Raw genomic sequence first — 20,744 nt, forward strand, 5'->3', positions numbered from 1 at the left:
GCTTCTGCTTTATGCACTGCTTTTAAAATATGCTTCAAGAGCATTCTAAACATTCCTCATATTTTAGGAAGTTCTACATTCCTCTAACTAATGGTGAAAGACCTGAAATCAGAACTGCCTTTTGATAGCAAGTTTCCAATTTAACTGGAGTTTGAGTTGTAATTCACAGAACACTATTGAATTTTTAAACCTTTTCACCTTCGTGGTAGGTTCCATCAATCTCCAGTCATCCTGACTAATTGTTAAGTTTTGCTTTTCTTGGTGGAGAATGTCACATAATTGGAATACAGTTCAATTTTTAGCACTTAATATAGGCATTTAGGCATTGGTTCAGCTGTGCATGATTTGCTGAGTCATGGCCTCTGCAGGAAATCTTGGCCTTACTGAAGACAATGACAGAATTTCTATTGACTGCAATAGGTTAAGGATTTCAGCCTCCGTTTTAGAGGCTTGCATTGCCTAAGAGTGTCCTCATTAAAAACCAAAAAAAACCAAACACAAAAGTCTTCTTAACACTGATAGAGATGGATAGTCACATTTTAAAGATTTATAGGTATAGGTGACTCACTTTGAAAACCACATATCTAAAGCTACCTGATCTATGTATAAAGTGCTATTTCATTAAAGAAAAAGGAGGAAGAATGTTTTTATGTTAATTATGTTGTGCTTGCTTGCTTGAACAAAAAGTTTTTAAATTTACAATATTTTGAATGAAAAAATATCATGAATAAAATGTAATTTCAAACAGATGTGATTAATTTAAGAGATGTGGTTAATTTAAGATGAGAATAAAAGATATACAGTATAAAGAGTTAACAAGAGATCCATTTGTGATGTGCAGTATAAGAAGACATTTATTTATTAGATAGTCTATAGTTATTGTCTAGGGCAGTGTTTCCCAATTTTATTTGGCCACGGAACCATCATAAAAAAGCCAGGAAAAACTGGTCAACCAAAAAAAGGGAGGGGGGACTGACAATTAAAAAAACAACAACACTGGCCCGCCCTAAGACCATGGCGGCCCCTTGAAAATCGCAGCCCCGGGAAACCGCCTGGCTCGTCTGTCCTAATACCAGCTGGGGGGTTTGGGGGAGGGAGGGAGAGTGATCAGGTTCTCACGGAACCCTTACTTTCACTTTGCGGAACCCCTGGATTCCACGGAGCACTATTTGGGAAACACTGGTCTAGGGAAACTTAAAAGCTTTGTATTACTTTGTAATATACACATATTGAGCGCTACAAGGAAAAACAGTCAAGTAGAAGGATAACAAATTAAATGAAAAATACATTATTTAGCTAATACTAAACCTACAAGAATGCAAAATTTTATGAGACAAATTTGGCTTATTCTCAGCAAAAGTGCATGCAATACATTGTAGTATTAAGATATAATAGCATACTGACTGACTGGTTCAGTGTGCTGCCAATATTTTATGCTATTGGGAAATGGGGCCTGAATCGAATCATTTAATGTCATGCAGTTCCCATTTCTAGCCCTACTAGGTGGCAAGTGGTAACGGGGTAAGTGTAGCTCACTGATTCAGCACCAATCATTTCCTATTCTGACTCTCATTCTGGCATAATTTTGGGGATAAGGGAAGCAAAGAAACATTTATGCCATATACTTTTTCTTTTGAAAGACAGTAGTGGTGGAGCCCAGGTGATGCTCCCTAAGCATGAGACTCACACCACTAACACCCTCTTCTACCCAACAGATTCCTGTCAACTCAACAAAAATAAAATGGGGAAGGAGATTGGGTAAGGATTTAAGAAGTTTAAAAATAAATCTATCCAAGCAAAAGCCCCTACATTAGGTAGGATATTTACCCTATCGAGATAGACTTCATGAAGTCAATTAAATACTTCACTGTTTCTACTAGTTTACATGGATGGTGTTCAAATACTATGGTGATGAGCAGCAGTATCAAATCCCAATATGAAAGATATATGATATGGTACTTTCTTATAAATAGCTGTTCAGTTATTACATAGATATCATCGCTACATACTGTTGGAGTGTGCCTGCTTGCCTCTATCCAGTGTACTTAGCACAGAAGGGCAAGACACTGGATTGTTTCTGAGGCAAAGCCTGACCTTGTGCGGTTTCCAGGTTGAGTGCAGCCTTGCTGCCAAGTACCTGTCCAGGGTGAGGAGGGGCATAAAGATGATCTTCCTCCTTTGTGCTTCCTCAGTCAGGCTGGAGCCTCCACATTTATACATCGATAAAATCTCCAGAATTTTAAAATACTGTGCATGGATTTTCTGGTTTTTGGTACAGAACGCCCATAGGACCAATACATTGTTTGTTATTGCTGAAAGGACCCATTTTGGAGATGTGACTGTCACTGCTTACATTATTCCCATGAAGCGTAATTTATACATGCTACTTGCAGTAAGATTACTTTTGAACTGTCGTCTTTTCATTTAATACTTGTAGAACTGGAGATAGGCAATTTCCAAGTATCATCACTCTAACTTCTGTGGCAAATCCTTGTAGCTGAAAAAATGTCCACTTTGAAAATGTGTTTCTGCCTTGTCCCAATGTACACGTTTCCTGTCTCATTTGGGAATCGCTAGAGGAGTGTGTAGACACCACAGTTAACTCTATGCATGGCTTCCAGGTCTCACATCTCCCCAGTCAAAGGTCTAAGGCAAAGGCACTTGCCTCAGTAATCCTGGGACAGAATGGCCTAAGAGCCAGACTCAGTGCCTCAGCACTTCACTCCAGGGCAGCATGGCCTAAGAACCAGAGTCAATAAGGACCTCCAACAAAGGACTGGTAGCCCTAGAAGGGGCACTCTGACCGAGGGCCCTGGCAGTGGCAGATCAGAGTGCTGATGGCTCAACAGGGAATTCCACTGAAACATGCTGAGCTCACCCAGGTGTGAGGTTACCATTTACTCACCTACTCTGGGTCACTTACTACTGTGGTCCATGGTGCATAAGTACAACAAGTCTTGGGATAGATCTCCAGGTCCCTTAATGCAGGCCACTCCCTGGAGATCTGTTTGCTCCAGGGAGTTGAATCTGAGTTTCTGGATCCTCAGCTCTTGCTGAGAGGGTCTGTGGCTGGCTGGCTCAAAAGGAGCTTCTATCTCACAGCCTTCCTATCCAGCATCTTTCTGACTGAACTAAGCTGCTTCCTTTTATACTGACTCAGATATACATGCTTAGTACAGCCAGAGGGGCGGGACTTCCTCTGCCCACAGTGTGGGGTTTACCCCTTCTGACCTAATGCAGGGTAGGCTCACCCCCTCACATGCCTATTTCCAGGGAGTTTTTAGTGGGCGTGCGGGGAGGAAAAGGACCATTCATACTGGACAATTTTATTTCTTTTTGGCTAATAACATTGGGGCGATATTCTGCCACCATGATTCTTATTGCATGGAAATTAACGGGACTGCTTTCTGATTAAAGTACTACCCTAGATGAGTAATGATATCAGGAAATTAAGCTTTAAACACACCATTCATTTGTTCACATTGAGTAACATGCTATGCCCTGAATGTCACCATTTATTTCACTGGGATTAGTCAGTAAGGGAAATGCTATTCAATGTGAGTAAGAATGGTAATATTTGTCAGTTAGCTAGAGAAGATAGAGGTATGCCATATAGTTAAACTGCCCCAACATGTAACAGGAAAAAACCCACTTCCTATCAAATGTACAATTTCTGTTCGGTGTGGGGGTTTTTTGTTTTTGTTTTTTATTGTTTACAAGAATTGACCGGAACCTTAGCTTTTCGCCGATGTTGTCAAGATATGGTTTAGATAAGACACCTTTTTTTCCTTCAACCACTGTTTTGCCCCAGTTCTGTACAGCAGTTCTTAATATGTGATTAAAGGATTCATGTTATCATGTTTCAGAGGGGTATCTCTGTTAGTCTGTTCAGCAAAAACAACAGGGGGTCCTATGACACCTTTAAGACTTACAGATGTACTGGGTATAAGATTTCATGGGGTGAAGCCCACTTTGACAGATGCATGAAATGCATATTATCATAAGTATTATCATGAATATTTCTTAGTGTTGTCTTATTTAGTGTTAATTCAATTCCTAAAACTTCTGGAAATGACTGGCATTTTATATAACTATGAAATTAATGAATGATATATCAACCTGGCAAAGTCTTTGCCTATTTGCACTGTTCTCTACACATTGTATATATTATTATGCTACGACATAAGTTAAGTGATCAAATGTAAACAGTTCAGATAGTTCTTTGATTAATAGGACGGTGTCCATGAAAGTGTAGCTCTAATCATGAATATGTGGTGGAGATCAATACAAATAGCATGATATAGCATATAACGTAACAGTATTCCAGCATTTGACATGCCCTTTATTTCGAACTAACAGGTGCGGTCTGTCGTTGACCAGGCAAAGTCATTTTGCATAGATTATACTTATAGGAAAGCTCAAGAAATTAAATATATGTAATAGAATTTTATACTAATTATATAATATAGTATAATAATACTAATTTTATACTAAAAGGGAAGTAAAAGAACAGATTTAAATTTGTAGGATTTCAACATCAAACATTATTCATTTTATTGAATAATTACTATACATAGTAAATTTGAGTCGGAAACTCATAAAGCTTGCATTACACTTCCCATAACTAATTTGAATTATTCTGTGATTTGTTACAGTAAAAAATTCCTTTGCAATAAAATGACAGTTGAATAGGCCACTCAGTTTTAATTTTGTTAGCAAATATTTTTATGAACTCTAATCAGAATAGTCACGACACTTTTCTGATGAAAAACAAAGGTTTAAAAAAATCTTTCTTTTAAATAATGCACTACCTTTTACACCAGCATATTCCAATGTAAAAGGTAGTGCATTCAGCTAATTCAAGGGGCAGGATTGTTTATGCAAAATTAGGTATCTGTAGGTAATCCTGAAGTATGACTTCATTTTGCATGAACAAATCCACAAACAAACTCTTTTAAAATATATAATACAAGTTGGAACTCTCTTAACTGGGATTCTCTGGTCTGGCAACATCCATGCTCTGGCGCGAATCTTGCAGGACCAGAGTCCTGGTGGAGGATCAGCAGCAAGGATCCCTTTGGAGTTGGCAGGACGAGTTGACAGTGAGGCCGCCCAATGCGTGGTCCCAGGGCTGCCCAGCAGCGTTGGTTGACCTGGGGCATGGCTGCCCGGTGAGACTGGGAGCCACAGTAGCTCAGTGGGGCAGGGAGCTACAGCACCTGGCTGTCTTGTGTGTCCCAGAGCTCCAGGGCAGCTTGTGCGGCTGCCCAGCTGGTCCTGGAGTTCCAGGGTGACACGCGCGGCTACCCAGTGGGTCCCAGAGCCAGGGCAGCGATGGCTGCCCAGTGGTGTTGGCAGGGCAGAGAGGCTACCAGGAAGTAAGGAGTTGGCCAGGCCAGGAGGGTATGGTGGCAGGCATCCAAAATGTCCTCCCCTGGTCCAACAAAATCCCTTATCTGGAACCAGTCAGGTCCCTAGAACGCTGGACCAAGGAGGTCCAATATGTAGATACAAATGTATGCAGCATAATGCATTAAGAAAAAATGTACATGAATGCAATATATATTTAGGGAAATACTTTGATGGGAATTAGCATTAGTCTGGCAAGTCTTTTGCCTTGTACTATAATTTTTCTGCTTTGTTAATTTCACTGTCTCTTGAGAGTTGTAGATTAATGGTTGTATGATATGCATTGTAATAAAAATAAGCATATTGAGTAAGCTGACTTTCATCCAGACTTTCAAAAGTGAACAAGGAATTGCAGGGCAATGCTTTGCACTGCAAGCTCATATGATTACTTAGATGATGGTTATTTTGTAAATGTAATTACTGTGATATTTTTACTTATGTAGCTCAATTCTACACAGAGATTTCTTCTTAGAGCTAGTCTATTTTTTTAAGATAAAATTGGTATGTATATTTCTTCAGCTCTGATTTTTTTTCTTTTCTGAAAACATCTTTCAGGACCAAATTGGGCTTGAATAAAGACATTCACTGGTTGGTGCATTACAAAGCCAATTTCTCCTACCTCTAACATGCACATTTTCACTTCAAAAGCTATGAATGGGATACATCCAGCCCACTCAATTAGCCTCATTAATATGGGCCCTATTATTGACAGGTACTTCTGATGTTACATATATATCTTGTTTTCTGTTAATTCCACTCCAGTTAATCTAATGAAGTGGGTTTTGCCAGAAGCTCATATTGTATATATTTTTGTTAGTCTCTAAGGTGCCACAGGACTACTCATTGTTTTTAAAGTTACAGACTAACACACCTACCCATCTTAGACTTCGTAAATATAGTGATATCATTGTACTGATCTCTCTTAGAAGATATAGCAAATCACCTGTGAATGATGGAAAAAACAGGCATGTGTTATTGCTTTGTATCAATCTGCGTAACTATCTGTAACGCTTACAAAGTGGATCTACTTTAGAGTCTTGATGATGATGCCTGTTGTTTGCCTCAGGACTCTGAACAGTCAACTGTATTTAAAAACCTTCACTCCTGATGTGTTATGCAGAGGAAGCTTGAGTCCTCAGACTGAGATCTCCAGTCCCACCTGGATTACCCTGAATATGAATATTGGACTATAACCTATGGACTAATGTTGAAAGAACTCTTTGCAGTTGCAAAGCTCACTATGAAGTAGATTTTACTCATAAAAGCTCATGCTCTAATATATTTGTATATTATATAACAATATATCTTGTATATTCTATATAATATATAACATGCCACAGGACTGCTCATTTTTAAAGTTACAGATTAATACGGTTCCCAGGCTGAGATTTTTTGTCTCTACTATGAAACTGATCTCAAAATTATATTCATGTCTGTATGTATGTATACTGATCTTTTAACCAACAATCTCTTTTCTTTTTAAAATAAATTTTAGTTTAGTTAAAAAGAATTGGGTATAAGTTTATATTTGGGTAAAATCTAAAATAAATTGGGAGGAAATGTGATCCTTTGGAATAGGTTGAACTTTATTACATGATGAATACAAAATTTCAGTAATCTTAATCAGTAATGATATCTATTAGCCTCTAAGGTGCCAAAGGACTACTCATTGTTCTGTCCATGTATCATATTTTATTAATCATATTTGACTGGGTGTCTGGATGGAAGTCCAAGTCTGGGTTGTTAAAAGGGAACAGTGTTTTGACTTGTGCAACCAATAAAGTATTTTAGAAACTGTTTTGGTTGGTGTAGTAAATCTAAATATTGGAATATCAACTATCTTTAGAAATTGTCTAACCCATTCTTCACAGTTTGCCCTAATTGAGTAACCTTGGTGTGGCCTTCGTAGGTCCCCAGTCACAGCTGTACAATACATACTTCTTTCTTATCCTGGTGTACTGGATTCCTGAGACATGTCACTGGGCTCTTTTGAATCAGAATACAAACAAAACTCTCCTATGGCAGTTACTGAACTGTGAGCTAGAGCAGAAATGGCATATTCCTTCGGTCACTGACCTGGAAGCTCAGGGAAAACTGCTGGGAAACCTACCTAAAAACCTTTCAACTAACAAGATTGTATTTTCAGAAGAACAGACTGCTTCTACTTACTTTTCTTTTGAAAGAAGCAGTTTCAAATTGTGGACATTCTCCCTCTTTTCCTATGGGATGCATGGGTAGATGCAGGACAGCTGCCCAGAAAGTATCTTTGAGGAAGACCTGCTTGATGGAAACAATTTAGTTTAAAATTGTAATGAAAAGTTATCTACAAAGAAACAATGTTGTTGCTTTACATCCATCTTGATTAACTGGGCTGCTTTTGCTTACAGTTCCCTGATATCAACATGATGGAAACGAAGAGAATGGAGGAAACAACTCTAAAACCCAATTCCTTGCTGCTCTTATAAACTCCCAGCTTAATGACTGTTTAGTACCATAAGAGGAACTATTATTTTTCATGAGCTTTTTACTCTTTTCATCAATTTCTAGGCAATTCAGGAACTATGGTCAGATTCTTTTTTTTTAAAAAAAAAAGGTTAATAAATAAAGGCAAAATAGTATGTGTGGGATTTTTTTGTTTAATTTTTGCTGGTTTTGAAACAGTTTATTCATCCTAACTTAGTCATAAAAATACCCCATTGATCAAATACTTATTTCATATTGTACCTTCTTTTGAGTAAATACTTCATTAATTCCACTGATGTCTGATTTATGGTTATTTTCAGAATTGGAGGCCGAGGAGTGGTGCAAACATCTTTGCATGGAGTGTCTAGGAACCAGGCTCAATGATATAAGCCTTGGGGAACCTGATTTGCTTGCTGCTGGAGTACAGAGAGAACAAAATGGTAGGTAGCCATTTGATCCGGCCATTCCAAATATTTCTCTCTAGTTCCTACTAGGGGAACAACGTTCTATATTTGTTGTGCGTTTTAATTTGCATCTCCTAGAACAGGAGTGGGCTGTAATTTTTGGTGGAGGGGGAACTCCAAGATTTTGGTAAGTAATCAAGGACTGCACTTTCTGTGGAAGGGATGCAGAGGTCTAGGTTGGAAGTTGGGTGCAGAAGGGCACATGGGGTAAGGGACTGAGGTATAGGCAACCGTGTGGGATCTGAAAGGGTGTTTGGATGGAGGAGGGGGTTGTGACATGGTTCAGGGAGGGAGTGTGAGTGCAGAAGAAGATTCTGGCCTGGGGAAGGGTGTAGGAGGGAGTATCGGGTCTGGGGCAGGAGGTGCAGAGGGTTTTGATGGTGATCTGGGGGAGTTTGGGTGCAGGAGGGATTGGGGTGCCAGAGGCAGGCATTGGCTGGGAGGAGTTTGCCTAAGTGTCAAGCTACCCCAAGACAGGCTGGGCTCCCTGCCTGCTGTAGCCCCAGAATGCTTGAAAATACACGCTGCTCCCTCCATGTGGCTTTCAACTCCAGGTGGGGAAAGAAGCTGCCACAGTCTTTCAGGCCAATCTTTCAGCTGCGATTGGCTGGATATTTCCAGCCAATAGAAACTGAGAGATTGGCTGAGTTAGTTCTTATTGGCCAGTTGTTTCTGGCCAATCGGAGCTGAGGATTGGGTTGGGGGCGGGGAGATCATACAAAGCCTCCCCCTTCCTGTAGAGCAGAGTGCTGCAGGGACTGTGTTTTATGCCTCGGCAGCTTCATGTGCCTGAGGGTCTTGGAAGGTCTGTGGGCCAGATCCAGTGCCTTGGCAGGCCAGCTCCGGCCCCCGGGCCGGATCCAGTGCTTTGGCAAGCCAGCTCCCGCCCCCGGGCCATATTTTGCCCAGCCCTGTCCTAGAATATTTTGCCTAAAATTATTAGAAGCTTGCTTTATTTTACCAACATCATAATATGTATTGGATTAATAAAGAAAAACTGATCAGATGAAAGGAGGAGAGAAAATTCTGACTAATTCTAGTAGCAAGTCCATGACAAATAAGGAGGAGAGAGGAAATAGAAAGCGAGACAGACTGACGGACTCCCTGGTCACATTTGGGAAATTTAAAATAATGACTTATTTTGGATAAAATAGCAAGGTACAGCTATGACTAACAGTGCCTCCTTGAGCAAAGAGTGTGTGTGTGAATGAAAATTCTGTACTGAGTCATTAGTTTTACAGTACCTAAAAAAGTGCAATTTTGACTCATATCCCCAATGTAGAATTCTGCATTTAATCTGGCATCTGTAAAATTCAAAGTTGCTATCCTAGTTAGCTGTATAATGCAAAGCAAATGATTGTTTTCTTAAAATCCCAGTAGGATGTAGAATAACTAGATGCTATTATTATTGGCATCAGTTCACCCTTTTGGTTGACATAGCTGCTACCGTAAGAGCTTGCAGGTGTGCTCAGTTGTTTTCCACTTTTTTTTTTAACTAAAATAAGTTGAATAGAACTGTGGAGTTCAGTTTACCTTAGTTACTCTATGGCTACGTCTATACTGGCATGATTTTCTGGAAATGCTTTTAACGGAAAAGTTTTCCATTAAAAGCATTTTTGGAAAAGCACATCTAGATTGGCAGGACGCTTTTCCGCAAAAGCACTTTTTGCGGAAAAGCATCCGTGGCCAATCTAGACGCGCTTTTCCGCAAAAAAGCCCCGATGGCCATTTTCACGATCGGGGCTTTTTTTGCGGAAAAAAAAATCTCTGCTGTCTACACTGGCCCTTTTGTGCAAAAGTTTTTCAGAAAAATACTTTTGCCCAAACGGGAGCAGCATAGTATTTCCGCAAAAGCACTGACAATCTTACATGAGATCGTCAGTGCTTTTGCGAAAATTCAAGTGGCCAGTCTAGACACAGCCTATATTTGGCAAATTCATTTCCAAAACCACAGTGTTATGGAAGAAATTAATAATTTCCGAGGAAATAGTTTGGTGATCTGATATAGAAATGTCAATTTTTTTTCTTTAATCAGTGGTACAAAATAATGAGTTCTACCAGTTTGCAAATTTCTAGCTCATAATGACTCACTTCCAAAGATTGTAGCTCAAAAGGCACTTGAAATCCATAAAGAGAGAGATGTGCTCTTGATTACCTGAAATTGAAAGGTCAAAGTGTAAATTTGCAGCATATAAAAAGCAATAGTATGTAACAAATTTCAGGATTTTTGCTCCTTGTGAAAATGGCAATTAATTGTCAGACTCAAGTCTGTTGCAAATTACTGCATTTTAGATAAGTACTCATATAGCATCTTTCAAACCAGTATCTCAAATAATTTTGGAAGCATTAATATCCTCACATCATGCCTCTGAGCTAGGTTAATATTAATGCACAGACTGATAAAAACAGAGGGGAAGACACACCTGAATTTTAGCAGCAGAATCAGGAAGAGAACCTCAAAATTTCTACTCCAAGTTTCCAGGTCTTTCTACTAGCATGTACTGTTTTCTGAATTTTTCCAGGGCTATTCTCTCAGGAAATGTTGGATATGGATGAACAAGAGGTACCTTGCTATTGGTTGGTGTAAAGGTTGACACAGAATTTTCAGTTTAATTAGATTGAATCAATAGTTCTAATGTACTATTGATATTTGGTAGACTAAAATATCGGCATCATAGTGGCATGATAGAACATCACAAAATTAATATCTTTATTTCCTAGCAAGATGGTAGTGCCAGATATAGTCTTACTCTGCTATCGTTTGCAAATGGTCTTACATCCCATCACATCTACTGAAGTGTTTATGCTTTGCCGTAGTGAGGTGCATGCTTTACTGATAAATAATCACTGTTACTCAAAAAAGCACTAATTTAAGAAGAGTTATGAAAGAAAACTGTTGTTGTTTTTTCCATTCTTAATATTGTATGTCTTGCATCTCCCCTCATGTTTCAATGAGACACATCTTTTCTCTGGCCTTAGTGAATTCTGTGTTCATATCATTGGTGTGCCATAAATCGGTGTGGCCAGTTGTTAATGTAGGTTGAAATGGGAAGAAAAGCTCTTGTCATGTGAGCCAAGGGTGGGCAGGAGAGGTGAAAAAGCTAATGAGATCACAGCCCACCCAAGGTAAGGAAAGTAGAATGGAATTCTCTTTCCTCATTTCCACTTGGTTTAGCTCCTGGGTATGGCAAAATAGCAGATGGGTGGGTCTAGCTTTCAAGTTTTGCAGTAAATTGTTATGCCAATCATTGTGTAAGCCTTAGAACTACATATCCTCTTGTCATTGAGACATGTTGCATGTTACTTCAGTTTTAACACCCAGTTATTCCAGGGTTTTGAAAATATTTAGAAAGGAGAATTAATGCAATATTGACAAGTTGACTAGCCTCTTTTTTTTTTTTTTTTTTTTTTTACGTGCATGCCCATTGACCCTCTTTCTCTACATTCTTGGTTCCCCTGAGATTAGCAGTAGATTTTAGTGCTTTGTGACATAAACATGCTTTTTCCTGGAAGAGTGGAAAAAATTATATTCAGTGTACAAACAACATAACAGAATAGACCCATGCAGAGCTGAGGGAATAATGGGTTTTTCTGTTCCCAGGCAATTTTGGATGTTTTAGAAAAAAAATTGTGTTACACACAACATTGTTTTAATTTAAAGCATTTTTATTTGTATTTTTAAATGTAATTAGACATTTTTATTTAAAAGTTATTTACAATTAAAAGATTAGAGTGAAACATTTTTTAAAAATTAATTTGTTTTTTAACTGAAACAATTTGGCAAATTAATATATGTTCATTAAAACATTTTGGTGTTGCAGAGCATGCATTTTTTACCAGAAAAACAAACGTTTTGGTCAAAATATTCACGCGGCTCTTGTCAGTTCTGTTAACTAAATTATTAATGTTGCTTGATTGAGGCTAAAGTCTGTTGTTAGCTTAGTGGTTTAAAAGAGAGAGACTCTTGCATGATTTTGAGTGTTTAATGATTGATATTAAGATATAAACCCACTTTATAATTCTTTTCAATATTGTACAATCCTTATTTGTATGTTTATTCTCTACCTACTGGTTTTATTAGATCTGCATCCTGTTGTGAAAAATATATGTTCACATTTTCTTTTTGACTTTTTTTTTTTCATATTTTGGAATGCTTGATATGGTAAACAGCCAGCATGTAAAGTAGAAAAGGTTAAAGCTTGTATATGGCTATAATGATTGCTAATTTAATATAGATAATACTAAAGGAATGGAGAGAAGATACCTTCTCTTCTCCTTCCCTCCCACTTCCTGCACAACCACAGTTATTCCCTGGTGATGACAGGTAAGCAAGCACATGGCAGTGCTTGCTTTAATGGGGACCTCTGGCTGGAAGAGTCCTGTCACTAGGCAGGGAATAAAGAACAGTTTTAAGCTACTGCTGTGCATAGCACATCATTAACAGTATGAAGCCACCTCTTTGGATTCTATCTCCATTATTACTAGGAAGATGTATTATTACGTATGGTAATATCTCCATTTCAGTGCGTTAAGTGGCTTTTAGAAATTTTCTTTATATCCTAGACTCATTACTCATTGCTAAGTTGAATAAAATTTATAGAAAACTGAGCACTGAGATGAAGCCTGCCTTACTTTCTCCCTCTCTTTTTTTACATTCTTTTACACACACACACACACACACACACACACACACACACACACACACACACACGCCACAGTGGGGATGGGGTCCCTAGGCACTCCTACAAATAATAATTCTAGCAAAGCGGAGCTGGACTCAATTGCATCTATGGACCGACCCTTATTTTCAAGAAATGTGCCACTGTTTTAATTTGTTTATCTGAGTTGCTGTGGTTTGCCTGAAGAGTTAGAGTCTATGACTAGTTTAATCAAAATGTTTCTCTGCTTTAGTTTTTAGCATTATATTCTCAGTCTCTTTGATAAAAATGAAGCTAGTTGTTGACAAATCTAATTATACATTTACTTTAGTACTGGGAATATACTAGAGCAATATTTGATATCTCTTCCTGATTGCTTTTCCAAAAGGGCAAAAATACACTTATTCTGAAGGATGGTAAAACAACTTCTTATGTAGTAGAACGGAATTTTTGTTCCCAGGACAAAACTAAGGACATGCTCTTCATTTCTTGGATATTGCTAGTGAAGTTATACCCACACACAACTTATTTTAGTATGTAAAAGAGGCTGGATACCAGAGGCAGTAGTGATTGGGAATGGATGATTGCTGCTGTTAAAATCAGATTTTGCCAGTTGTTACCCCTAATTGATAACTGTTGCCCATATATTTTATGAGAGAGAATGGTGATATTATAGATATTGTGATATAAGTTGATTTTTTAATTACAGGCAAGGTATATGTCAGTTATATGTAGGGTAATGAAAAATTTCATCAGACAGCAATTAAAATATTTTTAAAGTGGTACAAATCAAGCATGACTTAAGGTAATATAAGATCAGCTCCTGTCAGATGCTGTGTGCCTTCAACCACAATTCTGGCTGACTTTAGAAGTGCTCAGAAAATTGTAGGATTGGACCAGTAGAATTGTAGAATTAGTAGGATTAGTAGGGTCTGTAAGGGTCATTTAGTCTAAGTCCCTGCCAAGAGTTTGGGGGGGAGGAGGGGGGAAGGGAGGGAAGAGGGCACCCAGTAAGATATTGCATTTAGAAAAAGTTCAAAATGCCAAATGCCAACCAAAGGTAAAATCTCAAAATGTACTTGATTATCAGTGGCATAGACATCAGAATATGAGTCTTTTTTATACAATTTCTTTGGGAATCCATGCATAATGAGCTCACTTCCGCTTGTCTGTCTTCCTTCAGTGGGATCATCGCATTAATGAGGATTTGGACTTAGATAATTTATCTTTTTTTCCCCATAGTTATTGCATTCATTCTGGATCCACCTGTTTAAGAGAATTTGGGCAAAGCCCATTGAAACAAGTGGAAAGACTCCCAGCAGCTATAGCTGGCTTTGAAAATCTGAGTTAGAACAAAATGCTCAGGTTATGTAGAGGCATCAAAATAAATGGCATGCATTTAAGGCATAAATATGCCTAGTAGTGGACCAGATGCTTCACTTTGTTATGTTGATTTTATCCAGAGCATCCCTATTGACTTAAATAGAGTTATGGCAATGTAAAATTGGTATAAATGACTGGAGAAGCTGGGTAAGTATATCCAGATTTAATACAAAAGTTGAATAGGGATTTTGCATATGGTGGGTCAGGGATGTGAGAGAGAAAGCGAATTAGTTTTTCATTCCTTTTCACTCTAAGTGAAAAATAATGTTGTCATTGTGTTACAGAGTGGTACTCACCTCCCATGAGTGCCCATCTGGCCAAGTCACACACCTGTGTACAATACAAATCCATTCCAGGGTACACACTTAACAGGGATCCATCTCTGGTGCCCTGTGCCAGTGACCCTTTCAGTCTGTTCCCCACTCGGAGAGGTTGGTTTCTCCAGGGCTCTCCATCCTGGAAACAACTCCTTGCCCCTAGCTCAGGATTTTATCTCAAGTGTCAACATCAGTCTCAAGCTCCACCCCTCTCATGATACATCTACATAGCAGGGCAAAACTTGAATTAAGCTATGCAACTTGAGCTTTTGGCACTGTCTACACAGTAGGAAGTCAAAGGAAAAACACTCTTCCTTCGACTTCCCTGATTCCTTGTAAATGAGGGTTACAGGAGTCAGAGTAAGAGGTCCTCTAGCTCAACATGATTTCGGAATAATGGCTTGCAGTGTGGACATGCTCTTTGTTATTTTGGAATAAGTGATGTTATTCCAAAATAATGCTGCTGTGTAGACATAGCCCCAGAGAGAGTGGTGCCTCCAGGGCTTCTTCTCCTAGAGACAGCTTCCTCAGCCAGCCAGCCTCATAGTCTGCATTGCTTGAGCTCTACCATTCACGGGTTGCTGCTGTCTTTTGCAGAACCCTTTGTAGGCTTTCCTGGCCTCTGATTGGCTGGTTCGTCCACTGCCACTCTTGCCTGATTGGAGGACCTCTCTATAGATTCTCTGGGGTGGAGTGTTGCGAGACTTTATAATTTAATTCTCTAGCAAAGACATTTTGTAAGTTATTGTGTTGTCTTCCTTTTTTGTAAATATTTTTATTTGAAGGATAATAGTCTGTGTCAATTGAAGCAAGCTCATTAACTACCCTAATGTCAAATGTAATGTGTTGAACAAAGGTCTTCAGTTTCCCACATAACCTTTTCCTCTCTATATAAATTGAAACTACAAACTTAGTCAATGCATACAAAAGATTATATAATTAATTTACATTCACCTGATTTATTTTGTAGAGATGTTCTTGGGTCTATTGAATTTCTGTATGTGATTCAGTATGTGACAGAATTATGCACATATTTTATTCATTTTCTGTCATATTTAATCCATTGTTTATAGTTTCTAATTTGAAAAAGATGAAATACAAATTTATGGCTAGTATTATTCAAATAAGACATTTATTTTAAAAATTTAAAAGCTTATTCAATATGTATCATCTTTAGCTAAAGTAAAGGGTTAGTAAGTATTAAACACAACATCTTTCTTCCAGTCAGGATTACAAATTCTTTACTACTTTGCTGGTTTGTAGGAGAAATTGATTAATTTACAATAGCATTAATATTTAACAAGTTAAGATACCCTTCTACAAAATATTTTGTAAATTATGTAAAATAGAATAATTGCTGTTAAGTAGGCAAAAACAATATTTAAGGGCCAGTTCCTTAGTTGATGAATATTGGGTAGCGCCACTGAATCCATTGGAGCTACACTGATTCATGGAAGTAAAAAGTTGGCACAATTTTCATTTATTTTTATCTGGTTGTGGTTTTGGCTTTCCCTAAAAAGAATCCTGGACTTTGACTGTAACTAATAAGAAATGTTACTCCTTGAAGATGACAGAATCTGTGAGTAAAAGAGTTCTGTTGATCACCTAAAATGATCCAAGTATGGTTAGTAGACCATTGCTATAATTTGATGACCAATGCTTTCAAGATGAAGACTAAGACCTAGATTCACAAAGAAACTTAAGGGATATTTATTATTACCAGGCCTTACTTTTAGGTGACAAAAAATCACTGGGCTTCACAAACGATTGTGTTGGGTGCCCAGCCTAGCCTCCCTATACAAGGAGTAGGGAAAGAAAGGCTCCTCGACTGGGAATCACAAAAGTCAGTATGCTAATTGACTCCTTACTTAAGCTAAGCAATGGGAGGTGCCAGCTGAAAGAGGTGCGTTAAGACAAACCCCACTTTCAACAATAAGCATTTAAATCTGAGCTTCAGGGAGATGCCACTTTCTGCTTGGGACTGTCAAATTTTCTTGGTGTTAGGCACCTGTGCCATTTTTCAAGATTCTAAGAGGTCACATGGAGTTCCCTCAACTTTGAGTCCAGGGGTTAGGGCACTAAACTGGGCATGGTTCAAATCCTTCCTCTGCCACTTCTCAGGTAAGCATCCTAACCATTGGATAATAGGATATTCTGATAAGGTGTTGCCTCAATCTCTCCAGTTGAAGCTGTTCCTCAGTGGATATATAATTTGAAAATTCTTTAGATCAGAGAGACTGGGTCCTGAATCTCCACAGTTCAGGGGACTGGTATAACTACCAGCTTACAGAGTCACTTTCATGATTCCATTATCTTGTTCTCTTTGGCCATTGTTGAAACTGTTCCACTATAGATACAAACAAAAGAATTATTGGACCAGAATCACTGGACTCTATAGCCTGATACTTAGACCATTCATCTGGAAAGTGGGAAACCTAGTTGCCTGCTCCAATGAATTTTTTATTATATATCCACAATAGAACAGCTTCAACAGATGAGACAAAGGGAGCCTCCCCAGTACAATATCCCAGGAGTTCTCAATTTTTTTCTGCTGTGACAGCCTTTGAAAACTTTTCATGCTGTGACAGTCACCCTAAAAAAAGGAACAACCTCCCCCCTCTCTGTGATGTCATCCTTACTTCTGTGCTGCTGCTGCTGCTGGTGGTCCAGCCTTCAGAGCTAGGTATCCCACTATATCCGCCACTCTCATGAACCCCTTCAATAGATTTGCAAATCCTTTTCGGGTCAGGACACTCCACTCTCCAGAAACCATGTTTTATAGCCCAATGACTAAGACACTGTAACTCAAGGATCTCTTGGTGTCAACTGGTAGAGGGCACATGAAATTCATAGGGTTTTACAAGACTCTCATGGGTCAGATGCATGCACAGTAGTTCACCAAAGGATAGTATGTGAGGCCTCTATGGAGAGCCAGTAGTCCATTGGTCATCATAATTGCTGTGAAATATAGGGAAATAATGTTTATGGAGTTGTGTGCATGGGGGAAATTATGTCCCTAAGATCTTGAATATAACACAGGTCACTAGGAGGTGACACTTCAGAAATGTTACTTTTAGGCAGAAAGTAAGAGATGCTTATCTCTCTGTCTGGCCATGTGTGTTGTATATTGTGTGCTTCACAATGGATCTCTATTTGCATGCTGAGGCCTGATACAAGAAGAAATTGTGAAATCTCAAGGAAGTTTCATTCTGTGAATTTCCTAACATCAGGGAGTGGCTTGTTTATGTATAAAGATAAAAGATTGATGGGTATGGAGACAAGGAGGTACATGGGAGCATACATTCTCCTTCACCTGGAAGGCAAGTTGAGCAGCATACATGAAAGGAGGATCACAGCAAAGCCTGCATGTAAAATGCTGGATGAGCATTGCTCTGCAAGACACAAGAGCATCGAGTTAATTAAATCTAGGCTCTAAAATTCATTATGATTGTATTTTGTGTGTTACCATTTTCCCCCAGTACTTATACTTGTCATTACTGGAACCTCTGAGTTTTGTAAAATTAATGTACAGTTGATGTCGTTATAAATATATCTCAATGATGTATATTAAGTGGAGCAGTTGCCTGATGTGGAATGGATAAGATGGTGTACATTTTCTTTGGAAGCAGGCAGTCTGTGGATACTGTGAATAGCCAGTAGAAAAGGTGATGTACACTTACAGAGCTTCAGGGTTTGAGAGTATCTATTGCTAATCTTTAAAGAGACAGTGGGGCCTGTTAGACCTACAGAGGAATGCATGTGCTGCCTATGGCGTGTGAAGTTCAGAGCTGACTCCTGGCAGGCAGAAACAAAGCTTCTACATACTAGGGGCTGGTGACAGCAAGGTGCTTCATATTCCTGTGTACCACTTGGCATCATCACAATGGCATAGTTGTTGTGATCTACACCTGGTTGACTAGTTAGCAAAGGATCGTACTCCAGGCACAAATATTCTAAACAGATTCAAAAGTGAAATAAGAAAGGATACAGTTTGTGATTTTCTGTTTGCTTATTTTGGGTACAGGAAATAGAACAAAGGAGAGGACAGGATAAGTAAGCCAGAGACATATGCTAAGCATATCAAACTGCAGATGGAAAAAAACTTTGCCCAGGCGGTTGCTTAGAAACTAAGGGAAGGGGAAGAGGGAATGAAATCTTTACTCATGGACTATGACAAGCATCAGGGAGAACCGATTAATTCATCAAAAGTGCCTAAGGCCAATGAGGGTGCAGTTAGGAAACCAGTGAGGCACACATACCATTGTTTTACACTTATGACTAGCCAAGATAGTGAATAAAAAGCTGGAAATAGCAAATGGAGCCAAAGAGCACAAAGGAAAGGGCAGAACTCAGGAAAGGGAAGTATTAGTCACCAAAAAACAGCAGAAAACTTAGAAGTTTAGGGTTGGCAGAGCCCTCAGGAGCACTTTGTCCAACTCCTGCTTTGTCCAACTCCAACTAAATCCAATGAAATCTAACCTTGTGCTCCACAGGTACACCTCCCCACAGATCACCCATCTCTGACAGATTTATGTTTGAGTTATAGGGAGATGGAGTGCATCAAAGAATATTTGAGCATCTTTGAAAGGATACACAGAATACGCCAAATCCCTGATGACTAAGTAATGATTGTCTTAATTCCCATATGGATGTAAATAGTTCATGTTGTATAGCAGTTTCAGAGGCATATTGCAAAAGTTTAGAAGCCTCAAAACACTTGATAAAATAAGTTTCAGGAGATAATCCATAAATGGGAGATTTGACAAAATGGATAAAAAGTAAAGGGGTAGAGATTTGTGGCAAGATTTGATAGATTCATTTGCAGAGGAGCAGTTATCTGATCTATTAAGGTGAGGGCAGTGATTTGGGGAAAGTCCCTAGCAGATATTGAAATGAGACCATTGTATATCAGGGATACCCAAGGGAAAGGAAAAACCCTAAATGGAGGGTCTCTAGTGTATTCCTGGGAAAAGAAACAAGGGGCAGGGGAGTATGAAGCACACATCACCCAGTATCAGGCTGTTCCTGGTAACCCTAATTAGTTGACCCATTTCAACTGAGCCCAAGAAAGTGTGTTGTGTGTTCAAGGAGCACACATGAAGAAACAGTGCCCCAGGTATGGAGAGTCCAAATAAAGTGCACAATCAATCCGAGTTAATGCAACTACCCTTGAGTTGGAGACTTCAGTGGTGCACAGAGGGTTCTAGTTCATGTTGTCAGATCTGACCTCTTAGAGATAGACAAAGAATTTGTTAGAGAACAAGGTAAATTATAAACTGTTCCAGAGGTGGAGAGACATTGCTATCCAGATTTTTCTAGTCAAAAGAGATGTGAAGGAGGTAGATATGCTCCCAGAGGTGAATGTAAAACTCATTTCCTTAGGACAATTTAGAACCACGCTGGCTTTAGTATGCACTGAATAATGAGTGTAAAGGTTTGAGATAATTTGAATGTGTGGGTTCCTAAGAATTTACTGGCTGATGAATTGGTGGAAAATGTAATATTACCCCCTACCCCCAAAGTTGTTACTATTATGACCCATCACCAAGAGGGACTGTGTTCCCTAAATGTCCACCAGTAAGCTCTGAGAAAGAAAAGGCAGCTCAAACGGGAGAGTAATCCTCTATATCCTGTTCAACGGAAAGTTATGATGTGTTTCCAAGTTAGGGGATAGAGGCGTCACCTCTCCTGTTGCCTAAGACAGCTTTCAATGAAAGCAAAAGCCAAATGGAGTTTGCTACAGACTGTCCTAGAAATTATGAGATGCCCTCCTTAGCAATTCATCATAGAAAGACACTTGGAGGGAGCTCTTTACAGAAGAGAGACAAATTTTTAGGACCCCCAGTTAGGAAAAAAATTCCTGGGTTGGCTCACAAATTGATTGTGTTCACAAAGCATTGTAATTCCACTACTCCACAATTTCTCTTCTGTTGGTCACTTAAGAACAAAGGAAATGCAAAAGGTTTAAAGAAAAAAAATTCTATTTCCCCAACATTCAAAAAGAGGTAAAGAAATACTTCAAGATTTGAGACAGCAAAAGCAAACAAAGA

At 38.8% G+C, this 20,744-nt stretch overlaps 1 protein-coding gene across 3 annotated transcripts in view; it reads left to right on the forward strand.

Moving 5' to 3' along the window:
• The window catches only part of DOK6 (docking protein 6), a 369,141-nt gene that overhangs the window by 215,229 nt on the left and 133,168 nt on the right, over positions 1-20,744 (forward strand). For all 3 annotated transcript variants that reach the window (XM_014572701.2, XM_014572702.2, XM_006121422.3), the window contains one exon: positions 8,193-8,312. In XM_014572701.2, the coding sequence (XP_014428187.1) occupies positions 8,193-8,312 (120 nt within the window). The remainder of the gene's footprint in view (positions 1-8,192; positions 8,313-20,744) is intronic.

The sequence above is a fragment of the Pelodiscus sinensis genome, chromosome 2 (assembly GCF_049634645.1).
Source record: "Pelodiscus sinensis isolate JC-2024 chromosome 2, ASM4963464v1, whole genome shotgun sequence".
NCBI lineage: Eukaryota > Metazoa > Chordata > Testudines > Trionychidae > Pelodiscus > Pelodiscus sinensis.